Raw genomic sequence first — 12,782 nt, forward strand, 5'->3', positions numbered from 1 at the left:
GTGGTGGTGGTTTTGGTGTTGGTGGTGGTGGTGGTGGTTTTGGTGGTGGTGGTGGTGGTGGTGGTGGTGGTGGTGGCAGTGGTGGCGGTGGTGGTGGCAGTGGTGGTGGTGGTGGTGGTGGTGGTGGTGGTTGTGGTGGTTGTGGTGGTGTTGGTGGCGGTGCTAGTGGTGGTGGTGTTGGTGGCGGTGCTAGTGGTGGTGTTGGTGGTGGTGTTGGTGGTGGCGTTGGTGGTGGGTGTGGTTGTGGTGGTGGTGATGGTGATCGTGGTGTTGGTCGTGGTGGTGTTGGTGGTTGTGGTGGCGGTGTTAATGGTGGTGTTAGTGCTGGTGTAGGTGGTGGTAATAGTGTTGGCAGTGATAGTAATGTCGGTGGTGGTTGTGGTCATGGTGATGATGGTGGTGTTGAGGTTGCTGGTGGTGGTAGTGGTCGTATGGTGGTTGTAGTACTGGTGGTAGCGGTGGTGGTGGTGGTTGTTGTTGTGGTGGAAGTGGTGGTTGTGGTGGTGGTGGTGATGGTGGTGGTGGTGGTAGTTGTGATGGTGGTAGTGGTGGTGTTGGTGGTAGTGATGGTGGTCGTGGTTGTGGTGGTGGCGGTAGTATTGTACTAATGCTGGTGGTGGTGGTGGTAGTTGTACTAATGGTGGGGTGGTGGTGTGGTGGTGGGGGTGGTAGTAGTTGTACTAATAGTGGTGGTGGTGGTGGTGGTGGTGGTAGTAGCTGTACTAATGGTGGTCGAGGTGGTGGTGGTGGTGGTGGTGCTGGTGGTAGTGGCGGTAGCAGTCGTACTAATGGTGGTTCTGGTGGTGGTGGTGGTGGTGGTAGTGGTAGTGGTGGTTGTGGTGGTGGTGGTGGTGGTGGTGGCGGTAGTAGTTGTACTAATGGTGGTGGTGTTGGTGGTGGTTGTGGTAGTAGTTGTATTAATGGTGGTGGTGGTGGTGGCGGTAGTAGTTGGACTAATGGTGGTGGTGTTGGTGGTGGTTGTGGTAGTAGTTGTATTAATGGTGGTGGTGGTGGTGGCGGTAGTAGTTGTACTAATGGTGGTGGTGGTGGCAGCAGTTGTCCTAATGGTGGTGGTGGTGGTGGTGGTGGTGGTAATAGCGGTAGTCGTCGTTCTAATGGTGGTGGTGGTTGTGGTGGTGGCGTTGGTGGTGGGTGTGGTTGTGGTGGTGGTGATGGTGATCGTGGTGTTGGTCGTGATGGTGTTGGTGGTTGTGGTGGCGGTGTTAATGGTGGTGTTAGTTCTGGTGTTGGTGGTGGTAATGGTGTTGGCAGTGATGGTAATGTCGGTGGTGGTTGTGGTCAATGTGATGATGGTGGTGTTGAGGTTGCTGGTGGTGGTAGTGGTCGTATGGTGGTTGTAGTACTGGTGGTAGCGGTGGTGGTGGTGGTTGTTGTGGTGAAAGTGGTGGTTGTGGTGGTGGTGGTGATGGTGGTGGTGGTGGTAGTTGTGATGGTGGTAGTGGTGGTGTTGGTGGTAGTGATGGTGGTCGTGGTTGTGGTGGTGGCGGTAGTAGTTGTACTAATGCTGGTGGTGGTGGTGGTAGTTGTACTAATGGTGGTGGTGGTGGTGGTCGTGGTGGTAGTAGTTGTACTAATAGTGGTGGTGGTGGTGGTGGTAGTAGCTGTACTAATGGTGGTCGAGGTGGTGGTGGTGGTGGTGGTGGTGCTGGTGGTAGTGGCGGTAGCAGTCGTACTAATGGTGGTTCTGGTGGTGGTGGTGGTGGTAGTGGTAGTGGTGGTTGTGGTGGTGGTGGTGGTGGTGGTGGTGGTGGTGGTGGCGGTAGTAGTTTTACTAATGGTGGTGGTGTTGGTGGTGGTTGTGGTAGTAGTTGTATTAATGGTGGTGGTGGTGGTGGTGGTAGTAGTTGGACTAATGGTGGTGGTGTTGGTGGTGGTTGTGGTAGTAGTTGTATTAATGGTGGTGGTGGTGGTGGCGGTAGTAGTTGTACTAATGGTGGTGGTGGTGGCAGCAGTTGTACTAATGGTGGTGGTGGTGGTGGTGGTGGTGGTAGTAGCGGTAGTCGTCGTTCTAATAGTGGTGGTGGTTGTGGTGGTGGTGGTGGTGGTGGCGCTGGTGGTGGTGGTGGTGCTGGTGGTGGTGGAGCTGGTGGTGGTTGTGGTGGTGGTGATGGTGGTGGTGGTGGTTGAGGTGGTGCTGGTTGTGGTGGTGGTGGTTTTGGTGGTGGTGCCGGTAGTAGTTGTACTAATGGTGGTGGTGGTTGTAGTAGTAGTTGTACTAATGGTGGTGGTGGTGGTGGTGGTGGTGGTGGTGGCGGTGGTGGTGATTGTGGTGGTAGTGGTGGCGGTAGTATTTGTACTAATGATGGTGGTGGTGGTTGTGGTGGTGTTTGTTTTAGTTTTTGTATTAATGGTGGTGGTGGTGTTGGTGATGGTGGTAGTTGTACTAATGGTGGTGGTGGTATTGGTGATGGTGGTAGTTGTACTAATGGTGTTGGTGTTTGTGGTGGTGATGGCGTTGGTGGCAGTGGTAGTGGAGGGAGTGGTGGTTATGGTGGTGGCGGTGGGGTTGGTGATTATGGTGATGGTGGTGGTGATGGTGATGGTGATGGTGGTGGTGGTGGTGGTGGTTATGGTGCTGGTGGTGGTATTGGTGGTGATGGTTGTGGTGGTGGTGGTGTTGCTGGTGGTGAGGCGGTAGTAGTTGTAATAATGATGGTGGGAGTGGTGGTAATGGATGTGGTAGTGTTGGTGGTGGTGGTTGTGGTGATGGTGGTGGTGACGTTGGTGGTGGTGGTGGTGAGGTTGGTGGTGATGGTGGTGGTGGTGGTGAGGTTGGTGTTGGTGGTGGTGGTGGTGGTGAGGTTGGTGATTGTTGTGGTGTTGGTGAGGTTGGTGGTCGTGATGGTGATTGTGGTGAGGTTGGTGGTGGTGGTGGTGGCGGTGGTGGTGTTTGCGGTAGTAGCTGTACTAATGGTGGTGATAGTGGTGGTAATGTAGGTGGTAGTGTTGGTGGTGATGTTGGTAATGTGATGATGACGACGATGACAATGACGGACGACGTCGAATCGACGACGACGACGATGATGATGATGATGATGATGATGATGATGATGATGATGATTATGATGATGATGATGATGATGATGATGATGATGATGATGATGATCAATATCCTTATTGATAAATAAATAGAATAAGCTTCTCACCAAATACAGAGCTGAGTCCCAGCAGGGTGACCAATACTGTCATGGAGATCATCTTTGGTTCTGCTTTTCTGAAATGTCGTCTCGAGGATGAAGTTACCGATACTGAATGCAATGTCGAAAACTGCCGTTTATATACACTTCAATCAAGGTCAGTTCCATCACGTGAGTTTTGAAAAATATCGCTCAGGAATTTGTCAGTGCAGAGAAAAATGTATTTTTATTAAGTTATTGTTTTGTTATGACTCTTCCTATTTTCATCCTACATATATTAAAGAGTCTCGAAATAGAAAATTCGTTTATTAGAAATGTCCATTTAATCCAATGTTCTCCCTCAATAATTACTCTGATTTCCAAATAATGTTCAGAAGAATTTAATATATCTATCTATATATTAATTTGATTATTGTCATTATTTTCAAACGTATGCTTATTATAATTATTATTATCATTATAACCATTAAAAGTATGCTTATGATTATGACGAATATTATTATTATTATTATTATTATTATTATTATTATTATTATTATTATTATTATTATTATTATTATTATTATTATTATTATTATTATTATTATATTATTATTATTATTATTATTATTATTTATTATTATTATTATTATTATTATTATTATTATATTATTATTTATTATTATTATTATTATATTATTTATTATTATTATTATTATTATTATTATTATTATTATTATTATTATTATTATATTATTATCATCATCATCGACATCATCATCATCATCATCATCATCATCATCATCATCATCAACATCATCATCAACATCATCATCATCAACATAATCATCATCAACAAAATCGTACAAGACAAATCAGTTGTAAAGACCTCAAGACAAAGATCACAATGCATGACAGGAGAAATTGATGCCATATTTGTTCATGTGACATTGTTAAATGACAAAATATGCAGTTTTCAATAAATGATCAAATTGGAAATCCATTTTCTCAAATGTATCAAGAAACAACTTTTATTGTCTTGTCAAATGTTAAAGAAAAAGAAAATTCAATGAAAACAACATAGATTATGATGCATTCGGATAAAGGAAATAGTCGGTTATTATGATCGTCTTTTTTTCTTGTGTACATTCCTCTTATACGGATCAAAACTTGCTACAAGAGTTGCACTCACAAAATTGTCATAATAACAAAAAGAGCTGACGACATATTTCTGCAGGCATTCGTGTAAACAGGATGTTAGATAACATTTAAACCGTTATCCTCGGGAATCTCAAGAGGTTGTGAGATGAGATGGAGATGAAAGTTAATGAAAATCTTGTGATGTTTTAAGTGGTCCAGATGGGTTCAGTTAATTGGCTCGAGTGTTGTACGCCTTAGAATAATAACATCGCATAATATCAAGTGGCGGATAATACGTCAGCATATTTTAAGATCATCGTGAACTATAAATGTCAAGGACAATATTATGGTATGTTTTATAACAGCAATACAAAATGTTATTAATTTAAAGCATGGAACTTCCCACCCTCTCTTTTTCTTTCTATCTCTCTTCAAACACAAAAAAAAATTAAGACAAATAAACTCACCTAAATTGTGAGACATCGAAGGTTACCACTTTGGCGTTTTGATATGTAATTCTAAAAAATCTATTGGCCACATGATTAGCTTCCATTAGAAAACAATTATATTAGAATTGCGACACATTAAAAATGTATTTAATCTTATCATGTTATCAGACAAATTACAATTATATAACATCCAATATGATAATTAACAAATCTAAACTCACAAAACACAGGAAAATATGTAATGAAAGAAGAACCAATAATATGTAGCAGAAGAAAAATGAAATTTTAGACATTTTTTGTGTAAATTGTTTTTTAAACTTAATCAGTCTGGTAATCTTGACAAAATCAACTACTGCTACTACTACTACTACTACTACTACTACTACTACTACTACTACTACTACTACTACTACTACTACTACTACTACTACTACTACTACTAATGGCACCTGAACTTGCTCAGCTTGCGGCTCTGCATTGCGGCTGACGCCGGGGAAATTCCTGTCTCCCCTTGGAATTGACCATAGCGACATCATTTTCGTATGAAATGAATAAAGGGAAACTTAGATACATGTTTTTTATTTAAAATGTGGTTTCAAACTTGCTATTACATTTCAGGAACATTCTACTTACTCACGGTATGCACGTAACTGTTCGTGTTGAGATGATTTATTTAAATTCCCGTCCATAAAGTGACCTTACATGAGGTCTACTTATGATGTCTTATTCGTCAGTAAAATAGGAATCATGATATGTGACCCTTCCCTTGTAATCGGCATTAAGTCTGGGTGAACCAGTTGATAAAACGTGGATTTCAATTTAAAATGGTGACAAGTATCAACTTTACGTCTTGTTCGCTTTGAAGAACTGTGTTTGTTGTTGTCAATTAAACTTTTATTTTTCATCAAAGTCTTATAACTTAGATTATTTTCTTCTTTTTAAAGTATTTGTACCCACTCCACTCCTGACCTATTACCGTTGAGAGACAATAGGTCACATATCATTATATTATTATATTAGTATTACAGTCCAGTCCGGATCACTGCAACTCGGTTAATCGCAACTTTCGGTTAATCGCTAGATTTCCCAAGAAACGGAATTAATTATATACACACATATATATATGATATATTATATAATATATATATATATATATTAATATATATATATATATATATATATATATATATATATATATACTTGTTAATTCCAACAAACTTCGATTAATCGCAACCAATTTTAGACCTGAAAAAGTGGCAAATCCAAAAAATCAGTCAAACAAAATCTCATGATAAAACTTCACCATGGCTGAAATCATGACAGGATGATGACTCGAGTGTGAGTCGGGTTTAACAATACAGTGGCTAGTCACCAATCTGTTAGAGATAAAAGATGGTGATCATTGCAGTATGGGTTTGTGAGGTCATCCGTGACCATTAGATAGGATGCATGGTGCAAGGCATGGTCTAGACAGGTTAACCTTAACAATTGTAAAGAATAACTGAGCGTTATCCGTTGTTTTGGGAGCGGCATCTGTTTAATATGACCAATGGGTTTCGTGAGAGCTATTGTCTCTCATCACGACTAATCGCTTTGAATCTTACAAATGTTTAGATCGGGAGAGTAAAAGTGAATCCAATTGGAATACGATGTCGACTTGCATCAAAGTTGTTTTTTCTTGTTAAAATCTACTCGTGCTGCCATGTGGTGTTTCTAATTGTCGACAGGGAATTCGGCTTCGGTTTATTCCAACTTCTCTAAATCGCAACATTTTCACTGTTTCCAAAGTGTTGCGATTAGACGGATAGACTGTATGATAAAACCGTTGAACGAGAAGTTATATCTAAGCAAGAAGGCATGTGAGTGGTAAAAATGTCAACGTGACCTGTACACCCTTACTACTGCAATGAGAAATAAATGTACGGTGAATTACATGCAATAGCGGGCTTTATGTCTGTCAGCTTTTTAAAATAATAATAATAATAATATTATTATTATGATGATGATAATAACAATAATAATGATAATAATAATAATAATAATCATAATAATAATAATAATATAATAATAATAATAATAATAATAATAATAATAATAATAATAATAATAAAATAATAATAATATAATAATAATAATAATAATAATAATAATAATAATAATAATAATAATAATAATAATAATATAATAATAATATAATAATAATAATAATATAATAATATTTAAAAATAATATAATAATAATAATAATAAATAATAATAATAATAATAATAATAATAATAATAATAATAATAAATAATAATAATATAATAATAAATAATTAATAATAATAATAATAATAATAATAATAATAAATAATAATAATAATAAATAATAATAATAATAATAAATAATAATAATTAATAATAATATATAATAATAATAATAATAATAATAATAATAATAAATAATAATAATAATAATAATAATAATAATTAATAATTAATAATAATAATAATAATAATAATAATAATAATAATAAATAATATAATAATAATAATAATAATAATAATAATAATAATATAATAATAATAATAATAATAATAATAATAATAATAATAATATAATAATAATTAATAATATAATAATAATAATAATAATATAATAAATAATATGTATCTTCATATGTATCTTCATATGCTTCAATTTCCACTCACTCCATGTGGAGACCCTGTAAATTGCTGAATGGTCATGGTTGGTACTTTTTTTATGAAGCTCTTTCTCGACCAGTCTACTTGTCGTTGGTTTGCAATCTTGTAGGGCGTGCTTGGGTCTATTTCCAATAATGAGAGACCATATTCTGAAAGCGCCATCTGATTTGTCCCCATCCAGTCCTGGCGGTCAAGAGGGATTCTATAATCTTTACTATTTCATTGCTATGCACTGATCTTGCCACTGTGATGGGGATCTCCATAATGTTGACCATATCATACACCTCAGTAAGATCTACAAAAACCATGCCAGTGATTTGTTTGTTGTATCCATATTCGATGAATTGAGTCAGATTGAATAGTTGGTCGCAGCAAGATGTTACTGGTCAAAAAGTACCCTGATCAGGTCATGGGTGTTGGTCTAATGTGGCGTTGAATTGTGGGTATGCGCACGAAGGAATTTTGGAGAACATAGGCGCTGGGTCTCGACTTCAGAAAATGAAAGGGGTTGTGGAAATCACTTCTAAACCACTGGGATTGTCGTTGAATGCCACGAAATATGTGGTTAGACAATCTCTGACTGATGTATATCTCTCTCCTTTATGTCAGCAGTAAATGTTTCTCAAAATCAAACACCTCATCTCCTATCATTCGTATTTTTTTTCTGTCACAGCTTTAGATCTCTAGATCTCTGTTAATGAGTTGTCAAAATTTCAAATCCACTTAATCTATTCCAGTCCACTACAGACAACTCATGGTCCTTGACATTGAAGAATGGAAACATGGTAGATTAGAATTCAAGTTACGTCTTAAGAGACCAATTAAAATTCAACGGAATAGATTTGTCGGTTATTCGTTTGTGTATTACTGACCAAGTGTCTACAAAACAGTTGTCGTTGGAGTATACTATTGAGAACCAGGTTGGGAGCTCGTAAAAAGTAATGATTGACAAGTGGATAAAAGACAAGATTACTTATTCCCCATCGGCTACTCCAAGATACACACAGTGAGAATAGTAATAGCACAGTAATCTGACATTCAGGGGACATAATTCAATAATATGACAGTGAGCACCATATTGATAATTATACGGGGTTATATCCGTGTAAATATAACTACTCTAATGAAATAAATTTACAACCTCTTGGTAATATATATATATTTATATATATATATATATATATATATATATATATATATATTATATATATAATACAATTTGTCACTCACATTCTGTGGCCGAGACGATTCGTTTCTGTGTCTCTTTATACGTCCTCAGTCGGCGTAATCCTTAACAATGTCCGAAGAAAAAATTCTTACTCAAACGAATTGTTTGTTCTTGGTTTCGTTGGTAGTGGTGATTAGTGTTGATGTGTAGTGGCATTGTTGTGATGTGCTCTTATTGCTTATATCATGAGTGTGTGTGTGTGTGTGTTTTGTGTGTAGTGTGTGTTTGTGTGTGATGTGTACATGTGTGTGATATGTTGTGGAATGTGGTTGCGTGGGGAGGAGGGGGGGGGGGGAGAGGGGGAAGGTCGGGTAGGGAGGGGGAGGGGGAGGAGGATTATTTGACCTTGTGCGTTTTGAGCTTTAATTTGTTAGAGTGTCTGCACATTGTCATTTGTTCTGATCTTTTGTTTCTCTAGTTGTGTAATAATATTTCCAGTTTCTCTGTCAGGCATAAATTGCATTTTCTAGCACCGCATCTGTAGGGGCTGCTTTGCCTGACGACCTCCCAGGTTACTGTTGGTGTTTTATTAGTGTTTATTTGTTCCCAATAGTGCATTGCTAATTTGGTGCTTTTTGCTTTGCTTTCATGTGTAAGGGAGGCTTTGTATGGAGCCCCTACAGATGCGGTGCTAGAAAATGCAATTTATGCCTGACAGAGAAACTGGAAATATTGTTACACAACTACAAAAACAATAGCATCTTAAACAAAAGATCAGAACTAATGACAATGTGCAGACACTCTAACAAATTCAAGCTCAAAATGCAAAAGGTCAAAAAACCCTACCCTCCCCCCTTTCCCGACCCCATTTACCCTTCCTTCCCCTCTCCCCTTTATGGGATGGGTACAGTGTTATATAATACAGTGTTCTTATCATATGTGGAGACGTGATATATGATTCATTTAAAAATCAATCTCAATAAAAGCTGATTATATCAACACAATAAACACTATCATAGACACACAAACACAATTTATACACGTACACACTAAATATACATACATGCATATAACTTATATACACACACACACGCACTTCCGCACACACGCATGCTCTTTGCAATAATTTCTTGCGCAATCTAATATAAATACGTCCCAATGAGATAGCTGTCCAGTTTATAGTTGAATTTATCAACGCTGCTTTCAAGGCTGACTGACAGTGGGAGTACATTCCAAGTGATAGGGCCTACTTTACTAAATGATTTGTCGTCAAAACTATTAAGATTATTTATTTGGAATTTGAAGGTGATACAAATCTGAGGACCTGAGATTTCGAGTACGGCACAATGACATCTTGAATGTAGGCAGGGCTTCGTAAATTGATGGCATAAAAAAAGAAAGCAGAGCAATTGTGTATTCAATACGAGCTTTAACTGGTAGACATGGTAATGCCCTCAACATCGCCCTGACACCCATGGAGTCACTGCGACCAATACCTAGGACAAGCCTTGCTGCTCTATTCTGAACTTTTTGTAGTTTTCGATTTTATGTCAGGCAGACCAGCAAGCAGCGAGTTACAGTAATCAAGACGTGATAGTATTAGTGCACAAACGACCGTCTTCATCAAATGCAGAGGAATGTATTGTTTCATTCGTTAGATTCTGTTTAATTCAAAATTCATGGTTTTGATCATCAGGTTGATTTGATGTTCCATTCTAAATCAATCGCATTCAGAGTTAAACCCAGGGTTACAACTAAAGGAATTACAAAAGGCAGGGTTACAGACAGATGGATTATAAAAACCAGAGTGAGAACCTAAAGGTTTACAAGAGGAAGGGTGAAATTCAAAAGGATTATAACTGCCAGGGTTATAGACACTGGAATACAAAACCCAGGGTTACAGCCAAAAGGACTATTAGAATCAGGTTTACAACAAAAGGGATTAGAAAACCTAGTTTACATAAAAGGATTATTAGAGGCGAGGTTACAACCAAAAAGATAACAAAGCCCATGCTTACAACGAAAGGGATTACAAAATAAATATATAAAACCAAACGGATTACAACAATTATAATTATAGATCCATCATGTGTGTAATGTGTTCAGCGCTGGAAGGCTGCTTTTCACAGAGCTCTTAAAATTACTTCATTTTACGGCTGTTTTAAGTGTTATTTCTATACAGGACGAATTTTATTTCATATTCAGAGGATTTCGTATGAGCGTGTGCTGCTTTTGACGAAAATTCGTGGATTTTAAACAATTAATTTAGCAATACTTTAAAGTTTATAAAATTTTTGCAAGGATTTTATCACCTATTAAGACCATTGTTGTTTACGTTTTACGATTTTAAGGAAAAAAATACAGTGGACTATTTTAACCGTATTAGAACGGTCGACGATGAACACGGAGAATGACAACACCTAATTATTGTTATAAGTATTCACCCCAACACCTATGTACAATACGACACACAATTAATAATACACCGAATTTAAAAATAGTGAACCTTTGAGATTTATTTAATTTTTAAAAGGCATACAGAAAAATAACAAAAAGAGGAAATAAAGGTGGAAGGAAACAAAAACAAAAACAAATAGAAGCCAAAAAAAACATCAAAAAAACTCAGTCAAATTAAAATGCAATAATTTAATTCTACTAATAACAATCTAACAATTCTAACAGTGAACTGTCGCAGCATTGTACACAAAAAAAGCTGAATTCTGTGAACTAATTGACAAACATGAACAGACATTGTCTGTGGACAAGAGTCGTGGCTAAATGACAATATTAAGTCATGTGAAATCTTCCCCAAAGAATATGAGGTATTCTGAAATGACAGAAAACTACCTAGAGAAAAGGCAGAAGATGAAGCGTTAAAATCCAAGGCCATAAAACATCATTGTTGGATCGTTCTACATGCCCCATCGACCGAAACTGACATCGTAGAACTGCAAAAATCGCTTGAAATAATCAACTCAGAAAAAACTCCAAACCAAATGATTCTATCAGGAGACTTTAACTGTCCTGATATAAACTGGGACGGTTCAAAAACGTTATCTGTCTGCCACAACGTGCAATAAAACAAACCCTCATCGACATTACAGCAGGAGCGCACCTAACACAAAAATTTCGAAGAATGCACACGCGGTGACAATATTTTAGATCTTGTTTTCGTATCCAATCCATCATGATCCGTTCAACAACATCACAACCAGGAATATCAGATCATGCCTGCGTTGTTACTGAAACCACACTAAACCCCAATTATGTGAACCAACCCCCCAAAACACGATACCTTTTCAAAAGGGCTAACTGGGCCGCACTACGAAAACGAATCGAGGGACTGTCATCAGAGATCAGAGAACAGCACAAAAACGGTATGGATGTAAATGAAATGTGGAGCCATTTTCAGTCCTGCCTACTCAGTGCAATCAAGGAGTCAATTCCCCAAAAAATACATAGAAATTCAAGAACGCCGCCGTGGATGAACAGGAAAATACGAAGTACTACTAAAACGCAAAGCAAAAGCATTCAGCGGGCTAAACTGAGCGGAACTGGATACATACAAATCGTTGCAGCGTCAAAGTAGACGTGAAATAAGGCAAGCAGAATGGAGGCACATTATCAATGTCATAGAGAAAGGACTTGGAACAAACAATACCAAGCCAATTTGGAACTACATAAAAAGCAAGAAAAAACGATTACATTGGTGTAGCCCATTGAAAAAAATGAAACCCTGTACATTAAGGGGAAGGATAAAGCAACGATCCTCTTGGATCAATTTAAATCTGTCTTTACCCTCATGATCCACAAGATACAACCACCCCACCGACATCACATAGGTGTGACCAATCGCAAAGGATATTCATGTGAAAGCCAACTAATAACTGTAAACGACCTGTTTACGTTGATATTCCAGAATGCCAAACACTCAGGCAGACATCGGCCTCCTCGACTTTTCCAAAGCATTTGATACCGTGCCCAACAAAAAACTCCAGCAGGAACTAGAAAATTACGGTATTCGTGGCTCTTTACACACATGGCTTTGTAATTTCCTCACAAAAACATACCATGAAAGTAGTCCTAGACGGCACGTCATCGGATGAATGTCCAGTCATATGAGGAGTACCACAGGGAACGGTGCTAGGACCCATACTATTTCTTTTTTTTTCATCAATGACCTACCTCTACGAGTAAAATC

General features: G+C 37.9%; 1 protein-coding gene across 2 annotated transcripts in view; it reads right to left on the reverse strand.

The window, feature by feature from the left end:
• The window catches only part of LOC144960455 (uncharacterized), a 63,848-nt gene extending 60,586 nt beyond the window's left edge, over positions 1–3,262 (reverse strand). For both annotated transcript variants that reach the window (XM_078893551.1, XM_078893550.1), the window contains exon 1: positions 3,168–3,262. In XM_078893551.1, the coding sequence (XP_078749677.1) occupies positions 3,168–3,219 (52 nt within the window). In that variant the 5' untranslated portion in view covers positions 3,220–3,262. The remainder of the gene's footprint in view (positions 1–3,167) is intronic.
• Positions 3,263–12,782: the final 9,520 nt, after the last annotated feature.

Source organism: Berghia stephanieae, chromosome 15 (genome assembly GCF_034508935.2).
Source record: "Berghia stephanieae isolate SIO BIC M18660-M18661 chromosome 15, UCSD_Bste_1.3, whole genome shotgun sequence".
Lineage (NCBI taxonomy): Eukaryota > Metazoa > Mollusca > Gastropoda > Nudibranchia > Aeolidiidae > Berghia > Berghia stephanieae.